This window comes from Homalodisca vitripennis, chromosome 5 (assembly GCF_021130785.1).
Source record: "Homalodisca vitripennis isolate AUS2020 chromosome 5, UT_GWSS_2.1, whole genome shotgun sequence".
In the NCBI taxonomy this organism is placed as follows: domain Eukaryota; kingdom Metazoa; phylum Arthropoda; class Insecta; order Hemiptera; family Cicadellidae; genus Homalodisca; species Homalodisca vitripennis.
Genome location: NC_060211.1, coordinates 183,288,038 through 183,307,395, shown reverse-complemented (window position 1 = coordinate 183,307,395; position 19,358 = coordinate 183,288,038). Strand labels below are relative to the sequence as shown.

General features: G+C 38.1%; 1 protein-coding gene across 1 annotated transcript in view; it reads left to right on the top strand.

Annotated features, from left to right (window-relative positions):
- The window catches only part of LOC124363307 (cullin-4B-like), a 38,705-nt gene extending 20,205 nt beyond the window's left edge, over positions 1–18,500 (top strand). The window contains 3 exon segments of the mRNA XM_046818537.1: positions 6,015–6,185; positions 7,738–7,890; positions 18,064–18,500. Of these exon segments, the coding sequence (XP_046674493.1) occupies positions 6,015–6,185; positions 7,738–7,890; positions 18,064–18,159 (420 nt within the window). The 3' untranslated portion in view covers positions 18,160–18,500.
- Positions 18,501–19,358: the final 858 nt, after the last annotated feature.

Here is a 19,358-nt window from a genome sequence, read left to right as displayed (position 1 = left end):
TGAATAAATTTATTGTAATAATTTATACATCCGAGGAATGCTTTTAATTGTGTACGACTTCTGGGAGTTGGGAAGTTTAGAATTGGATCAATCTTACTGTTATCCAAACAAAGACCTTCATTTGTTAGAGTAAAACCTAGGAATGGTACAGAATCTTTACAGAATTGAGATTTTTCAAAGTTTATTGTCATGTTGGCTTCAGCTAGCTTTTTGAATATGTATTCTAGGTGTTGTAGATGTGTATTGAAATCGGGGGAAATGATACATATGTCATCAACGTAAATTGCTGTGAAAGCTTCTATCTCATCATCAAACACGTTATCAAGAGCTCTTACTAGTGCAGCTTGGGATGTAGAAATTCCAAATGGTGTGACTTTGTACTGGTAGGTCTTGCCTCTAAATTGGAATGCGGTGTATTGACGCGAAGTTTTAGTAAGTGGGATTTGCCAATATGAAGCCGTTAAGTCTACACTGCTTATGAATTTTGCGTTTCTACATTTACTCAGAATTTCGCTAACACTGCGGTTACATTCGAAATCTGGTTTAATTATTGCGTTTATTTTGCGGGCATCTAAACACAATCGAATTTCTCCAGACTTTTTAATTACTGGGATGATAGCATTTACGTAGGTACTTTTGCTTCTCTCGATTATGTTAAGGTTCTCCATGCGTTGAATCTCAGCTTGTACAGCGTCTTGGTACGCTTGAGGTACTGGATAGGTTAATGATTTAAAATTTTTAGGATTTTCTATATTTAATTCGTGTTCATATTTAGTGCAACATCCGGGTTTGTCTGAGAAAACGTCCCTATATCGGTATAGTAGATTGATCAAACATTGTTTTTGTTCTTCATTTATGTAGTTATTAGGGCTTAGAGTTTTCATTATATCTTCCACCGACATATTATCTTTGGATGATATATTGTGTTGTGCATCAATGTAATCATTATTCTCATTATTAATATTGTTATCTTCCCATTGTTTTATAGTGCCATACTCATTAAATGTTGACATTGAGTCATTAAAATCTTCCATAAGCATAACGCCTTGTTGAGTGGTGATTTCACGTAAGTGCTCTTCATTTATTGCCATTACAAACTTCATTACAACATGTGTATTGTTTATTTTCATATTTATTGTATTATTATTAAAGTTTAGCTCTGCTTTCCATAATACTAGCATATCCATTCCTAAAATCACTGGTTTGACAAGATGCGGTACTATAAGGAATTGTATGTGAGTAGTCTCGTCAGCTACTGTCACAGGTACATATATTACTCTGTTGATTCGTTTTGAAATGTTTCCAATAGCAGTTTTAATGGTAGTATTGGCTAGAGGCAGTTCTTCAAATGGCTTTAATGATTGTTGGTTATCCATAAACCAAGACTCTGACAAACAAGTAATAGATGATCCGGAATCAATTAAGGCATTAGTTTCTACATTATTAATTTTGATGTTAATTTCTGGACATCTTATTTGTATAGGATTAGTTATTAGTGGATGTTCTATTTTTTCATCAAAAAGGAAATCTTTATCACATATTATGTTGTTAACTTGAAATTCACTACTAGGGTTATAGTTCGAAGAATAATTCTGATTTAAATATCCGAGGTCGTTATTTCCTAGCGCTGTAGTTTCGTATTTTATTCCTGGTGCTATGTTTCCTCGGTTCCGTTCTACAGCGCGCAGGCCGTTTCCCGCCGCTGGGAAGTCTTCGCTGCGGTCGTTGCCGGTACTAGAAGGTGGATTTCGAGCATTTTCTCCCTGCCGCACGATAGTGCATACTTGTGCCTGTTCTGTGGTGGGGTGATGTCTGTCGTTTCCTGGGTAGTAATGGGTATTCTGTCGATTTTGGTAGTGGTCTTTGTATGGTTGTGTCTTACTCTTGAATTCATTATCATTACGACTGTTGTATGGGTGGTAATAGTTCTTGTTATGTTGGTTTCGATCATTATAATGTTGATTTTGTCCGTGATATTGATTCCTTGGCTGATATGCTCTTTGTTCAATGTTATTATGTGGTGTAACTGGGGATTGGTGAGGTTTCTGGTGTATTGGCTTATAACCAGATGAATTGTGATTTTGGGATGAAATTATTTTGTTCCGTTTTGGGCCGTCTCGGATGTCTTCTCGTTGTAGTAATCGTTCGAACTCTTTAATGGTGTTAATGTTTTGAACGCTCCGGCTATCCTGAATAATTTGTTCAAACCGTTCCGATAAAATGGTGACGATTTCTTCTTCGGTTATCGGTGGGGTAATCGATTGTAGTGTGATAACACGCTCGGTGAAGTATTCAGCACGAGTCAATGTTCCATTATTCTTGTAATGTTCTGATTCTATTTTTGCACGTATGCCGCGTTGCACATCACGACTCCAATATTTCGTAGTAAATTCTTGTGCAAAATCCTCCCAGCTTTTAATATCGTGTTTTATTAATTGGAACCATCGTGACGCGTGACCTTCGAGACTACTTTCTAATATGTCAATGAGATGTTCAGTGTTAGATGTGTGTGTGAGTTGCACACGACCTATATTTTTTTCGTAATACCTTCTAATTTTTTTGTAAAAATTCCATTGGACTGGTAGAACGTCCGTTGAATTTTGGCACTTGTCTGTCTACAGAATCTCCTCCGGTACAAATGACTTGCAGTGGTTCACATGGTTTCGTCTCAATTTGAGATTTAGATTTTATATTTTCTAATTCACATTCATATTTATTAATACACTCGGCTAGATTGTTTATTCTATCATGATTGTTTTGGATTTGTGGTTGAATTTCATTTATAATGGTTTTGATTTGTATTTTATTTGTTTCCGCCGCGTTTTCATGTCGTACTTGGTCTATAGCATTTTTTATTTCAAAAGCAATTTTATTTTCTAGAGTTTGATTTTTGTTTTGTACCGATTCTAATATCTTGAACTGTTGGTTATTCATCTGTTGGTTTACAAATGCCTTATGTTCTTCAAAACTATGATTTAATTCTCCTCTAATGCTGTCAGTGGATTCTTTAATTTTCAGGTCTATTTTTTCACGGAATTGATCTTGATTGTCCCTTATGGCGTTCAATTCATTTCGGAATTCAGTTTGATTATCCCGCAGTTCATTAATTTGTGTCTCGAGTGTCTCCCTACAAGATTTGATTTCATAGCTAAGTTCGATTTTAGTTTTAGAAATACAATCACTTATTTCGTTTATTTTTGCGTTTAGGTTTTCGTTTAACTCAGATTTAGTGTTAATCAAATTTTCATTAAGTTGTTTTAAACCGTTCATGATAGCATGAAGAGCTGTCGATTGGGATTCGTCAGCGGTTTGTTTATTTGACCTGTCACTGCCAATGGCATCAACTGATTGAGTATAATGAGAATGTTCAACTACGTTTAGTGTGGGAGGCGCAGTAGCTCCATCTTCACGTCTCTGCAGGGAATCAGGGAAATTTGCCGCGTAGGTGTTGGTAGCACTGTTTTCATTCATCCGTGATTGGTTGTCGACCGCTGTGAGAATGTTGACTTGGTTAGCGCGAGGAATTGTGGGAGTTTGTTCTGCTTCTTCTCTCTGTTCGCTTTCGTCTTCGATACCGGGATTAATGGCGTCTTTGTTTACGTTTAGCACTTGGTTATTTTCCATATTATCTGTTGGGAATGGGTACCGTTTAGGGTATCTTAAATTAAAATCACGGGACATTAATTGCGATAAAAATAGAATAATATTACAGGACTAATGTATTGTTAATTAAATGTTTATATAGTGAGTTATTAAATAACCTATAGCCTATTGACAGACAATATGAATAAATGACAACTAACTACGTACAATACTTATGTCTAGGCTATTGTTACGATCTAGAAAATTGTCTCAAATCAAAGATTATAAATATTTCATTAAGCCACTACGTTGGACGCCAATTTTGTAATATCCTACTACTATTACTATTACACTTTAAATAAATGGTTAAACTTAATTTGTATTCTGATTATAGTTAGAAATAACAAATAACTCAGTATGATATAAATGTGAAATTTAATGATGATAAATTAATTGACATACAAGTTTGAATTTTGAAACAAGATGGAGGATACAATAATGGTAAATTTTTAAATACAATTCTTAATTTTTAGGGCAGGGTGGTCGTGCTGGCTTAATGAAATAGAAATATTGGGTATTTTATTTTATAAAAGATGTTGTAATTTTGAAAAATAATTGTTGTTAAATTTTAATTATATTAATTTTGAATTATTAGCAAAATCGAATGTTCCTGGGTTTTATGTTCTTCCAATGAATCACTAGTAAACTTAAAAGGAATTTTCTCACCCAATGTCTGTCTTCTGCTTCTTTGTACTTCAGTGATAATAAGAATTTAATAAAGTAACCTTTCAAATACTGCTGAATAAATGTAACCAGTTTCTTTATAATAATAATCTTGCTTCACTTCTTCCAGATCCCTCTCTCCTCTTCACCTTTCAAATATCTGCTCTCCTCACTCTTCAACAATCATCCCTGCACACTGTATCACTGACTTTAGTTCACTTTATAACTTTTGAATTTTATATGTAATAAGGTGAATTTTGATTAATTTTGATATATTTAATTTTGTATTTATTATTGTCTGTATTAAAATTTGAGACAATTTATAAATAATTATTCCTTAATTATTATTACTAATAAATTTCTAAATTAAATTAGGCCTAAGTATTGAAATGGATGTGAGATGGGTGTATGAAATGAGTCATTACATATGCTCCAAAATATAAACTCGGCTCATCTGAAAATTTGTAAAGTGTAAATATTACTTCGTGTTGATTATAGTTGAAAGGTCTCTACTATCATCTGAAATCTAGAAGAATCCATCAGCATATTTTGAGTTAACTGAGTAGGCTTTACTTGCCACCTCCTGACCAGAGGAAAACTAGGATATGAATTAAATGCTCAGATGTAATTTAGGTTTCCACACGTTCTTTCAGAAATAAGTATTAGAAAACAAGTTTGTGCATGGTATGGCAAGGCCAGATTGCTTAGTTGCAGTTTGTTGATTCTATCAATGATCAGTTGATGTTTTGACACAGAACAGAGAGCTGAGAAGAACGCTGCAGTCACTGGCGTGTGGCAATGCCCTTGTGTGTGGTTGCAGTTTGTTGATTTTATCAATGATCAGTTGATGTTTTGACACAGGACAGAGAGCTGAGAAGAACCCTGCAGTCACTGGCGTGTGGCAATGCCCTTGTATGTGGTTGCAGTTTGTTGATTTTATCAATGATCAGTTGATGTTTTGACACAGGACAGAGAGCTGAGAAGAACCCTGCAGTCACTGGCGTGTGGCAATGCCCTTGTATGTGGTTGCAGTTTGTTGATTTTATCAATGATCAGTTGATGTTTTGACACAGGACAGAGAGCTGAGAAGAACGCTGCAGTCACTGGCGTGTGGCAATGCCCTTGTGTTTGGTTGCAGTTTGTTGATTTTATCAATGATCAGTTGATGTTTTGACACAGGACAGAGAGCTGAGAAGAACGCTGCAGTCACTGGCGTGTGGCAATGCCCTTGTGTTTGGTTGCAGTTTGTTGATTCTATCAATGATCAGTTGATGTTTTGACACAGGACAGAGAGCTGAGAAGAACGCTGCAGTCACTGGCGTGTGGCAATGCCCTTGTGTTTGGTTGCAGTTTGTTGATTCTATCAATGATCAGTTGATGTTTTGACACAGGACAGAGAGCTGAGAAGAACGCTGCAGTCACTGGCGTGTGGCAAGGCCCTAGTGTTTGGTTGCTGTTTGTTGAATCTATCAATGATCAGTTGATGTTTTGACACAGGACAGAGAGCTGAGAAGAACGCTGCAGTCACTGGCGTGTGGCAATGCCCTTGTGTTTGGTTGCAGTTTGTTGATTCTATCAATGATCAGTTGATGTTTTGACACAGGACAGAGAGCTGAGAAGAACGCTGCAGTCACTGGCGTGTGGCAATGCCCTTGTGTTTGGTTGCAGTTTGTTGAATCTATCAATGATCAGTTGATGTTTTGGCACAGGATGGAGAGCTGAGAAGAACGTTGCAGTCACTGGCGTGTGGTAAGGCCCGAGTGCTGACCAAGATGCCTCGAGGCCGAGATGTGGAGGATGGTGACAAGTTCTCCTTCAACGCTGACTTCACAAACAAACTCTTCCGCATCAAGATCAACCAGATCCAGATGAAAGAGACTGTGAGTGCAATATTTGATTATCCAAATGCTTGTTTGTTGATATAAAGTCATCAAGTCGTTATTGAAGATTTATACGATTAGTATATTACATTTTGAGAACTGGAATCCATCAATTTCAGGTGTCCAAAAGTTTTAAGGCATGCACAAAATTTAAAAAAAAAAAACAAAAGAAATCGTTATATGGAAATGAGGTTGTCTCTCACCTTCTCTAGTGTGTGCAAAGTGTGTTGTGCAGTGATGGGATTTGTCACTGCTCTGAAATTCCTGGCAAGTGCTTGAAATTATGACATATGAATGTTCAAACTTAGTTTTTGGATTCTTCATCATCATGTGTTTATTTATTTTGTATTTTTTTCACTTTTTGCATTCTTAAATTTGAAATCCTGCTAATCCCTTTACTACTCTTACACAACCGAAACCAAATTATGATATAACTAACATGTTAAATTTGCAAATATTTAACAAGGAGGTCCGGATCGCGGAGGGCTACATATTTAGGAGGAGGAGTCAAAATTAGAGGAATGCTGTATGACTTATGGTTTACAGTCTTCACTCTAACATGGAACTGCCTCGGTTTGGGTCTTGAACAGCCAAGTCTTAAACGGCACATATAAAAAGGAGGGGTTGATGTGAGGATGCCTTCCTGACACAGGTGTAACCGGATTTTCCATGAACCGATTAAATACTATAAAAAAGGGGGTTTGTAGCACAATAACTTGTAGATGTGAATGTGTGTGTGAACGAAGGTGACAAAAGCCACACACCTTGATACAGAGATCGGACTAACTGTCCATTACCAGTGCGAGAGGGGCCCAAGCAAGTTTCTTCAGTGGAGTAGCAGCAGACATTATCCACTACAGTACCGACTGAGAGGCGTCTTAGTGTGATGTCCAACCAGTCACTGATACCTTGTTACTTGCCTATATTATTTATCTTGTTATTTTTATACATATATAATACATACATTAACTTTATTATTAATAGATATATGTATGTATTTATGCATATTGGTTGTTTGTAGTAGCAAATTCCAAAACATTGGTGGGTTCTATTAATTTAGATTATGATCGATTTATTTAGTAAATGTTAAGCATATTTTATGAATATACCTCGAAAAATACATTTATCTTGACTATCTATTTGTGCTGCTTAAATAGAATTAAGATAGACGTAATATCTAAAATGAACTACTACAAGTCAAGGAATTGCTGTCAAAGTAAAAAAAAGTAAATAATGTAAATCCTGTACTTTAGTATGCCAACCTTACTTCTCGCACATGCCATTATAAGGGCATAGAGTATGTATGTGAAGAGTGCATATATTCAACTTTGTACATTTCTAAATGAAGATGTTTGAACTCGAACTTGAACGGAGAAAGAAAGAGATCCGGTGATCTTAGCAATCAGCTGTCTAGCATAGCCAGTTATCAAAATACATATCATCATAGACAGTACAAATTAATATTAGGGTGAAAATTGTGTTAGGAAAAATGTTATAAATATTATACACTCTATAAGTTTTCTAACCCAGTCTTGTGTTTATGCCGCTGCAGACAGAGGAACAGAAAGCAACAGAAGAAAGAGTGTTCCAGGACAGACAATACCAGATCGATGCTGCCATCGTACGCATCATGAAAATGAGAAAGACACTCACCCACAACCTGCTCATCACGGAACTGTACAACCAGCTCAAGTTCCCCGTCAAGGTAATCTTGTTATGTTTTGTTTGTGAACAAGGATCCTCCAGATGGTAACTAGTAGGTAGCTAATGAAAGAAACTATTAAACCTTTCTCATTAAAATGACAATAAGTCGTGATGTGAGTTGTCAATTCTGATGCCTTCCACAGCCAGATCCTTCTTATTAGATTTTTCCTTTTGGGCTATTCTTATCTTCACTAGGAATGCAGGAATGTCAGGCACAGTTTTACCCTATATTTTACATAATCTTGGGTTGTCATCTTCCTCTTAACTCTATTGGGAAATCAAGAGTATTGTGGCGTTTGCCACTTTATTTTGTTGGTCTTTGGACGGACCGGGAGCTGTTTCCTTACAGCTGGTCGAGCCATCTGTTTTAACCAGATGGTTGTTCTCTTTCTAGATGTTTCTGTGGCTTTCTGGCTTTTGATTGGTTCTAGTATTTTTCAGGTTTTCTAGATATCGGGAATTAGGTTTCTTGTTCTCTTCTCTTCTGACTTCCATAGGGCAAGGACATCTTGGAGTTTTCTGTGGTCGGAGTTACAAAATCAAAGCTGGCTGCCCGCTCCCTCTACGAACCGGCACGGTGTTTTGGTGTTAATATCGTATGCCTACCTTCCAATCAACGTTTCACGACTTCGTTTATTATTTAGGACCCAGTCTTTCCAAATTCAGTTTTTGAATATCGTCGCAAATTGGTAGCAGAGCGTGGTTTGAAATGGAAGGCTAGGCTTGCCGGTGGGAGCGGAGGAATTCTACACAGCTATGAGAGCTAAGTCCTAGTTTTAAGTTTTTTTAAAGGGGTAGACGTTTTTCTAAATTTTTTTTAGTTTTCTAAATTTTCCTTACACTGCCTTTTTTACTCAAAATGTTAAACTTTTTCGAAGTAGCTTGTTTTTAATGTGCAAGTCTGAGCCAAGCAGTTCTTGCAACCAACTGCTACCTAAGCCTAGTTGTGTAATAATTGAACATGTGAGTGGCAGTATTTCTTAAACTTTAGTAACTTTTTCTCACTAATTATTTAGGCATAGGTATTTGGTTGATTTTTTCTAGCTTAAAATTTTACTTTAAACCAATTTTAATAAATTTTTTTTTCTCTCACCAAGTTAACTCTTAACCTAACTTTTACTTTCACCTACAGTGTAGCCTGTTGCCTTAAACATACCTGGTACTTAATTACTTGTGCTTTCTAAACTTTAATTAGCACCTTTTAGTATTTTAATTTAAACTTTGGCTCAGATCTGTGCAAGTAAAGTCGAAGGATTTCATAGATGCTGTTGGTGACTGCGTATTGTACTGCCGCCTATGTATAGCCTAACCTTTTGTTTTAAAGTTCTTAGCTATTTCTGGTTAATATTTGAAACCCGCATTCAGTTTCACCAGATTATTTACTTTGGGTTGGCTTATAATTAAAAGTGTTCTTTTTTAAATAACTTTGCTTTCCTTCTGATAATTTCATCTCTACATCTGGATTTTAATTAAAATTATACCTTTCCACACCTACCCTTAGTTTCCAAATGCAATAATTGTTGTATCTAGGATTTAATTATTATTTAGATTTTTATTTATCTTCGCGGATTTACTGCCACATGTAACGTGTTTTAAGTTGATAAGAGTTTAAATTTTTTTAATAGCAACTAATTTTGATGATTATGTCTACGTGCTTGAATTATTCGAGTCTTACACAATTTTTTAATTAATCTTAGTCTATACACAAGTGTAAGTGGAAGTGTTACTGTAAATTTATCTGAATAATTTTCTACTTAGAACATGTCAAACTTTTATGTAGAGCCTATGCTATTTGAATGTTCGGAGTCAGTTCAACGCTTAAGGGTTGATATTAGTCTAACAGTTTGCAATTTTTTTTCTAAAACCTTCTGTCAAAACTTTAATGTTATTTGTAAAAATAGTAATATCCTTCATAGTCTATTATTAAAAGCCCTTTTGCTTCTTTTTGACTGAGTGCCTGTTAAAGTAAAACAGTTAAAGTTAATATGGAGTACACCTTTAGTTTTCAACTAGTATTGAAAATAACATAAGGCTAGGTTTGTTTTGTAATTATTAGGCAAGTATCGCTTGGGGATTGGATTTGACGTGCCATGACATACATATACGTGATTTAATTACTTACAAAGTTATACTTTCTTTCTCCAAAATGATTAAACTTCCTTCTGTTACAAACTTTTAAAACTGATAGTTTGCCACCTTGAGGGTTTCATCACTATTTTATAATATACCAAACCCAGTGTACTCTTGGATGATTGATATGTCCAGCTTGCTTTGATCAGCTTCGGGTGTTTAACTGTACCTAAATTTTCAGTTAGCCTAATTTAAGCCTAAGTGGTTAAATAATTTTTTTTTCTTTGGTCATTAAGTGTCTTTAATTTTAATTTTTTCACTGGGGATTTTTTTTTTTGGATCTTGCCTCAAAAGAGGTTTTTTTTGGGGGTGTTCTAAATTATTAACATTTTAAGGGAGAGTTTACTATTGTAGGTTGTGTCTTGTTCACCTTGGGCCTTGTTGAACTTTATGTATATTACCTTGTAGCGCTACTTTAAACGACTTGCTCCACATACTTTTTTGCTCTTTACGGTACAGTTGCTCTTGCTTTTGATTAATTCTTTTGTTTATCTTTGTGTCCCCTCTCTTATTCTTTTAGTTTTGAAAGGTGTTGTTAGTTTTTTTAATACTTTGAAACTTCCTACCTTTTGAGAGGAAACAAATTGAGTCTACCCCCCACTGATGGCATGCCGACATTTTTGCTGCTGTAAGCCAAAACTTGTTGATTTTATTTCTTCTGCCTTCACCTGTTGGTGATACTGGAAGTTGGTTTCATGGTAATTATAAGGCAATGTACTTTATGCTCTTTATTTATTTGTAATACTATAAATTGAAATAGTTTTTTTTTTAAACTTGTACTTTTTGCACACCCCCGCACAGTAAAATTGCTCTACATGATTTCTGAATACCTTTGCCTGTGGACTTTGAGGTGTCCAAGTCAGGGAAACTTATTAGGTCGGGCCCATGTTTTCCCCACCTTGAAGAAATATATTAGGCCTATCTAAGACCAAAGCGCCGCTGCCGGGAACTTTATAGTGAAGGTGATGAGGGAATAGTGATGATATTTAGTTTTTTCTGTCTCCGTCTTCTTCTCTTCATCTTCCTTACACCACATTAACACTCTGATACTTTTCACCTCTTCTTACAGTACAATACACGGGGGGATCGGGTTAGCATTGGCGTTTAGCATGAGCAATTTTTTTTTTGCTGTTGCAGCCAAATTTTCTAGCTGTACAATGGGAGTGAACTTTATGTTATTTATTTTTAACATTCCCTAATGACAGTCGAGCAGCCTGGCTACCCTTGGTTCGGGCAACCCATTACATTTAACAACACAAGCTTACTTTATCTTTCCCTTTGCTTTCCTTTTTGTTGTATCTCTTGCTTAGTAAGGGTCAGTCCGTTGGCTGTAGGTGGAATTCTTGTTCATTTCAGCTAAGTTAGCAGCGATGGATAGGTTTAGTTTATTGTTGAAATATTTGTTGAAGATTGTATTTGTCTATTATATTTTTTGGTAAGTTAGTTGTTGTTTTTATATCTCTTTTGTGTCTTTAAGACTTTTTAGTTTTGTGGCCGATGAAGCTGCTAAATGTTCCACCAGCAGCTTATCTTATTTATTTGCTGTTTAGTGTTTATATTGGAAGTTGTTTTTTTTTTACTGTTGTTAATGTTATCCTTTTGAAGGTTTTTTTTATTGTTATTGTTTTAGGAGAGGTTTATATTGATTGGTTAACCGAATTTTGTTGGTTTTGGCCCAGTTAGTTTTTTTTTGGGTCTCTTTCCGTAGGTTTCAGGGTTTTTTTTTTGCTTTCCTGCCAACACTTAGAAAACTAGTTGTTTTATTTTGTTTTTAAAGTTCCTAATTAAACCACTTTACCACGACCAAATGATTTCCTTACTCCGTTAGCTCTTCCCGTAGCTCTACAGTTTTTCCTTATCACGCCCTTTTAAGAGCCCTGAATTTATTTGCCTCCAAGTCTCTAAATTTAAAAAACTATATGAAAAATAAAAACTTATTTTAGGTCTTTTTTCCCTACTGGCCACCAATTTTTTTTTCTCCCTCAGCCTCCCGTAGGGTGAGGGAGAGTACGCAACTTACTTACTGGCCCACTTTTTGCTAAATTTTTGCCAAGTCACCCAAGCCCCCACCAAGGTTTTTACCTGAATTAGCCTTGTTACAACCCCAAAACGAACCTTTTTGGGTCTGTTTTGATAATTATGATGTGTGTGAATTTTCCCCCTCCATATTTTTAAAATAATTTTTTCGCTTTGGTTTGTGTTTGGAAATTGTATCGGTCCCTTCTTCTGCTCCCTCTCTCTTCAATCAATTTTCATTTTCTCTTATGGGACCCACTTCTTCTCTCTCTTCAATAAAGCATTATAAATCATTATCAAATAAATATCCCTATGCCTCAAAAAATCTCTTCCACTCTCTTCATAACGCCACCCCTGCTCTGTACCTTCTTTCCTTCCTCCTCTTCTTCTTCCTCCTCCTAAAACTTCATTGCTAACCAACCCTACTTCCCCATCCACACCCAAGTACAACCCAACCCACCACCCCCGCCCCCCCCACCCCCACCCATAACCAACCACCCCAACCACACCGCACCCCCACACCCCACAACCACAAACACCATTCGCCCACCGCCCAACCCCCCACACATCCCAAATCAATCCGGCACCCAACAATAAACACCCGACCCCACAAAAACCAACTCCCCAAAATCAAATCTAACCTCAACAGACATTGGTCTACATCTTCTTATAATCCCTATCCCGTATATCATCAATTATCCCTTCAGTTCCTCCTCTCCTCCTTTACAATAATAATCCCCTTCCTCCCTTTCTCTGTTCCCACCCTACATGCAATATCCCTAATCCTTTCAAATATTCCCTCTGATTCCTCTGTTCCTTACGCTCTACCACACTTTCCCCTTTCCTAATCCCTTTCATAAATATTTCCCTTTCTCTGTTTCCTCCCTTCCTCCCCTTCCTCCTTTCCTCTCAGTTCTCTTCCTCTCTCCAGTCCCTCTCCCTCCTTACCTATCCCTTCCATACATCTCCCTTTTACTGTTCTGTTTCTGTTTTCCTCCTCTTTCTTCCTCTCCTCTTTCTGTTCCCTCACCCTTCCTCCTCCCCTCTGCCCTCTCCCCTTCCTTGTTCCTCCTTTCCTCCCCCTCCTTCATATGCCCCATTACTGGCCAGGACAAACTTGGTACAGAACCACCAAACCACCCCACATTGAACGACAACCCACTTATAATCAACAGTCCACAGACATCATAAGTCCTGGAGTAATACTCTCACTCCTCCGACTTACACGTACTTCTCCCATTACTCTCCTCACTCTCTCTCGTCCCCCTCCCCCCCTCACCCTCCTCCCCCTCTTCCTCCCGGTGGGTCCCAAGTAGTTTCCGGTGGCCAGACAGAAAGCCCACTAAAGGAGAGGCAACAGGAAAAGTCAAGTGCCAACAGCCGTGTTTCGGAGGTATTTCCATTTTATTTAATCTTTCGGTGCTTAAGTGGAGGTCAAAGTGGGCCCTTGGGTTCTCCTTCCCTCCGTTCCGGGGTGAGATTTACCTAACAAACAACCATACCCCTTAACACCCGATGGTGGAGACTTTAGTAATCTGCTTTGTGGCTAATAAAGCATTTGGCTAATAATGTGTATTACACCTTATTTAATAATTTCCCCTTCTTACCTTCCTTCCTTTTCCCGCATTCCCGCCTTCCCACTCCTCCCAACCCAAAAAACCACCACCGTCTTAACTTGGAACAAAACACACAAACACAAAAACAGCGAACAACCACAAATCAACTGAACTGGAAACCTAACCTTGAAGAAAAGCACAAATAACACAACCTCCAGACACCAAAAACAACATCTCGCCGCCCCCATAACACAAACAGCCCCTTGTAGCCCTTTTGACCACCAAGCGTAGTAGTGATGTAGAAACAAACCGAAAAAACACCATCCTTTCGTGTCAACCACTTCAGACCTTTATTTTATTGGTAGCTACCAACAGAAAAGTAGTTAATTTTGTTTCAATTTATTTTTTTTACTTCTACTAGCTTTTCCTCAAGCCTCTTTAAACTAAAAAAAAAGATTAATCTTGGAAGTATGTGGTCAGTTCGGAATGGATTCTAGCCGTTACGCATTTTGGGAGCGCGCCCCCCCTCGGCGAGCGTGCAGGATATCCATACTAGAGCTAATTTCTACGACTGTGTGCTAACGACAGCAGTACACAGTTTAGTCTCTAATCTTCCGTCCTTGTCTTCCTACCTTACCTATTGAGTTTTTTTTTTTTTTTTTTTTTTTTATTTCCCCTTTTTTCTTTTCTCTCCCGGGGTAGTAGGGGGAGGATGTGGCGTTTGCCACTTTTATTTTGTTGGTCTTTGGACGACCGGGAGCTGTTTTCCTTACAGCTGGTCGATGCCATCTGTTTTAGCAGATGGGTGTCTCTTCTAGATGTTTCTGTGGGCTTTCTGGCTTTTGATGGTTTCAAGTATTTTTTCAGGTTTCCTAGATATCGGGAATTAGGTTTCTTGTTCCTTCTCTTCTGACTTCCATAGGCAGGACATTTTGGAGTTTTCTGTGGTCCGGAGTTACAAAAATCAAAAAGCTGGCTTGCCGCTCCCTATACGAACCGGCACGGTGTTTTGGTGTTAATATCGTATGCCTACCTTCCAAACAACGTTTTCACCGACTTCGTTTATTATTTAGGACCCCAGTCCTTTTCCAAATTCAGTTTTTTGAATATCTGCCGCAGTATTACACAAAATTGTTAGTATAATTGTTACCATTGAACTTTTCTTAACAAATATACCCTAAATAGACAATAACACTCACCTCAATAACTTTATTTTGTTGTGATGATCATTCCATTTTCAATTGTGACCAATTGCTAACTGTGGAAAACCTTAGAGTTGTAACACCCGTGTGCAGAGCGGTTATTTATGGTGCAACAGATGATGGATTTTTAGATAGATTAGTATCAATCACTGGAAGAAGTATAGGGCTCCAACAGTTTTTTCCTGAAGACATACCCACTAAAAAAATACCCCCTCCTCTTCTTGGACCAGCCTGGAAATGGTGTTCCCAATCCTTAGAACTGGGCATTTTGTTTGAGCCTTATTCAAGCTCTCTTCTGGTTTCCTTTTTTTCCTAGATTAGTTCACGATTTAGTTACCTTCTTCGCTCTCAGGATTTTCTCCACATATTTAGCCACCATATTCCAGCATTTCTGCCTGAGCATGACTCGGACAATGATAGTCTGCGGTTGAAGATCTTCCTCCAATTGTGTCATCAGCTCTCTTCTTTCCTCTGTCCATCGTTCCACATCATCCTGAGTCGATCCAAAATTATCATGACTCGCCAGGAACTTAGTGAGAAAGAAGCTCACGTCACTGTGCTGTCTCTCCATCCACTCTGTGATGTATAGCAATCAACGTTTTCGTCCAACTTCCGCGGGACTCAGCATCCCAGCTAACTTGCTATCTCTGCATGCTCACAACTTTTGCAACTCGCTCTGCTTCCTCAACTCTGAGGTCTTCCTTGCTGACAAAAACATATTTACGTTTTTGTGCCTTTAAATAGTTGGCCATTACCCTTGCAATGACCTGAACCCCTGACTCAGAGACTGTCCGGTACGAGATAGCAACCCTCAAAGCGACTTTTCTCTGAACGGAAGCTGTACTCTTTCAACATTTTCCTTTCCTTATAGTGTCAGCCCGAACCTCACATCCATAGAGTAGGGTGGAGTCGGTAATCAACATCAATAGTCGCCTTCATCCTGCGGTCGGACCCTCAATATTTATCATAAGTCTGCTTGACGCTGCTGTTACCTTGGTAGCTTTTTCTGTTAAGTATCGGACATACTCCCAAAATGAGAGCTTAGTATCCAGGTACACACCAAGGTACTTCATTGCAAGCTTTATACGTATTTCAATTCTTTGAACTTGCAGTGGAATGGCTGTAGGAATTTTTTTCTGTGTGAACAGAACCAACTCAGTTGCCAGTGTTAGTCCATGTTCTCGTAGCCATGAGCTCATGCATCGCATTACACCATATTCAGCACCAACTGTACATCTTCTGCGCTATGAGCACAATGACTGCAGCAATGCCATCTGCATATCCCACCAGGAAAGCCTCTGGAGGCATCTGCAAACGCAAAATTCCATCATATGAAATGTTCCGCAAGTCGGGGTCCAAGATGGAACCCTGAGGAGCCTTGCTTGTGACCTCCCTCCTGCGTACTCCATCTGGTGTCATAAAGGTGCCTATCACCATCCTGAGCAAATACTCTGGGATCCTGAAATGTTTCTCCAAGGCCTCAAGCAAGTCAGTCCAACTTGCCAAATTAAAAGCAATCTTGATGTCCAGAGTGGCCAACAGTATTATCTCCCTGGAGTAGTGGTTCTTCTGCTGCGCCATCTAAAATGTGCTTACCACGTCTTTAATGGCACCAATGGTTGACTTCCCCACCTGAAGCCGTGCTGAGTGGTCACCATTTTTCGGGAACGGCTGAATGCCTTCTCTGGTTCTCTTTTTTTGAGCTTATTTAGTTCCTCTTTTGTCATCTGAAAAAACAGAAAAATCCCCGGTATAGTCTTTTTTTGCCATCTAATAGAAATAGGGGTGTTTGCCCCCTGATTCAGGTGCAGTATTGCGTTCTCGAACCACAGCTGAGGCAACAACCACAGCCAGCATCCGCCTCAAGCTCCCCCACACTCCATAGAAAGACCTGTGGATCCGGTCGTCCATTCCCCTCTTCATCTCCACAGGCGACCAACCACATGAAGATCCTGGGTTCAGTAGGCTTTCAACACCAGACCAACCTATGCAGTCTCCTGCTTAATCTAAGACGGCCAGGTGTTTCCCCTAGTTTGGGATGTGTTACTTTCCAAACCGCAGTTCACCTGGGGTAGACCCTCAGGAAAGAGATGTGTTGTGTCCGGCGGCCCGCAGACCGCGTTCTCCCGAATAACCAGCTACGACTCTGCCCCATCTCCCTGTCTCAACCCATGCGGTGAGCAACATGGGCTTCCCTCAGAGAATTAAATAAGATAAAGGGGATGGGGATGTTAAAGAGGTAGGTAGTTTGATAGCTCGGTGATAGAAAAGAGACGAGAGAAAGAGTCCAGCACCCAGAAGAAATACCACTGGCTACAGATAAGACCCAGAGAAGAATAGGTTCTGGGCTCCCTTTTGGGCAACCTCTTAAGCCAATCAGTGTAAAGCCTTCCTCCAGGGTGGCGTCTGACCTTCTCTCACTAAATAGATCAATGTCTTCTCGAGTTATAGGTCTGATCATGGGACAGGTCGCCCGAGGAAGCATCTTCACAGAGTCGGCATAATTCAGGAGTATCCCCTCTGTAGAATGTATGATGAGCAGGATGAAACTGCCAAACACTTGTTCTTTGATTGTCCTACAATAGCAAGGGAGCGATGTGCCATCTTTGGTAGTATGGACAAGGGTGGTGAATTTCCCCAGGAGGACCTGATAGGCTGTTTTTGGCAGTTTGTGGAACTGCTGAAATCATAGACTGGTATGCCTCATGGTGTGCTCCCAGGTGCACAAAAGACCCTTGAGGCTTAAGTGCATGGCAGTAGGCTGGTCCATACAAGAAGAAGAAGAAGCCAATCAGGGAACACTCCAGGTCTATTCTCCAGTCCTCCCCGTACCTGGTGGGGGTGAAGTACATCGCAGCTGCACTAATCTCAATTTAAGTGCTTCAATAGTAATAGCTTTTTATTTTTTGTAATTAAATTATGATTATTGTGTTGTTTGTTTAATTATTAGTAGTAGTAGTGTAATTATGTTCAAACGTATATTTTGAGATATATGTATTTCTAAAATAAATCTAACTTTTTAAAGTTAGGATTTAATTGTAACTTTATAATACAATACATATATAAAAACAATTTTTTTCTACTTGTAAAATTTCAATATATTTAAGTAGATGTAATCGGCAATGACATATGCAAGTATATAGTAATAATAGTAATATTTCACTAGTGCCAAGTACAAAACAATAATCGTTTATGAAGTTCTATAGTTATGTTACTGACATGTTAAATTACATGAATGATATTCATTAAGCAAGTTGTGACGTGTTGTAGCCTGCTGACTTGAAGAAGAGGATCGAGTCGCTGATAGACCGGGACTACATGGAGAGGGACAAGGACAACGCCAACCAGTACAACTACATGGCCTAAACCTCTGCCTCAGTGTGCAGTCGGAGATGGACTTCAACAAATTTAGCTCAGACGGTTTTCTTTTGTAGAACGCTCCCATTCGAGTTCACTCAGCTTTTTACAAATCCGATCGGTACTTTTGGCAGCGTCTGTGAGTGATTGTGATATTCTGACCTAGCGGTCGACCCAATTAAATTTTCTCATCAACATTTAAATATTGTTTTAAAGTAAAACTTTGGATTGTTTAACTTCTCCCAAATAGATAATTTCAGTAATCAAGGAGACTAAATCTTGTGTATGTATAAAGCTACTGTTAGAGAGTAAATGTTTATTTCTAATATAAATTATGATAAAAAAACTTACAGAAGCTGTGTTATTTGTTTCCTGATATTGTTACTCACTTCAACAATACCGTATTTCGATATTACGCGATTTGTAGCTCATATTTCGAGATCTGTGAATACTCAAAATTTGAAATCCAATCAAGTGACACTCACTGACAAAGTGGTCTAGAAAAATGTACTTAATTTGATTTTGTACAATAAGTACAAGAATAGCGTCAACTCTTGTTAATGGTGCTTGCTGCTTAACCAACATATTAGATGTGTTTTGATCGCACAGTAAGATAAGGGGAGTCCAAATGACATCTAAACTCATTACAAGATACAACTGGAACCATTTGAGATGAGCAACACCTAGTTCCTTACACAGAGGTTTTAATGTTACTAGTACAAAAGTTTTTAAATCTAGAACTAAGTTGTAAGTAACCAGTGTGAAAACTTTAGTTTGATATTTTAAACGGATTGATATCTCGAAAAATGTACATTGAATTTTTTAAAAAGTAATTTTTTTGGAAATAAAAAAACAACAAAAAATGTCAAGTATTCACAGAAAAATAGAGTTAGCCCAGCACTGCAGGCAGGATTTGTCATCCTCCTCTTTATACAAGTCCTTTAATTTCCTCTCATTAATGTCATGAATTCCTACAAATTTTCTCACTTTGTAACACTCCTGGAGCTAATTTTCTCTTTATTTCCATGGCAATCACTAACTTTCAAAACTATCAAAACAACACAAAACTTCTCAAACATAAACACAAACTTTGCATAGTTGTTCACTCTTAAACATAAAAACAACACTTAGTTATTCAATATGCTATCAAAACAGCTGTTTTGTGGTTCTTTTCTTATTGTAACAGGTTAGGCAACATAGTGAAATAA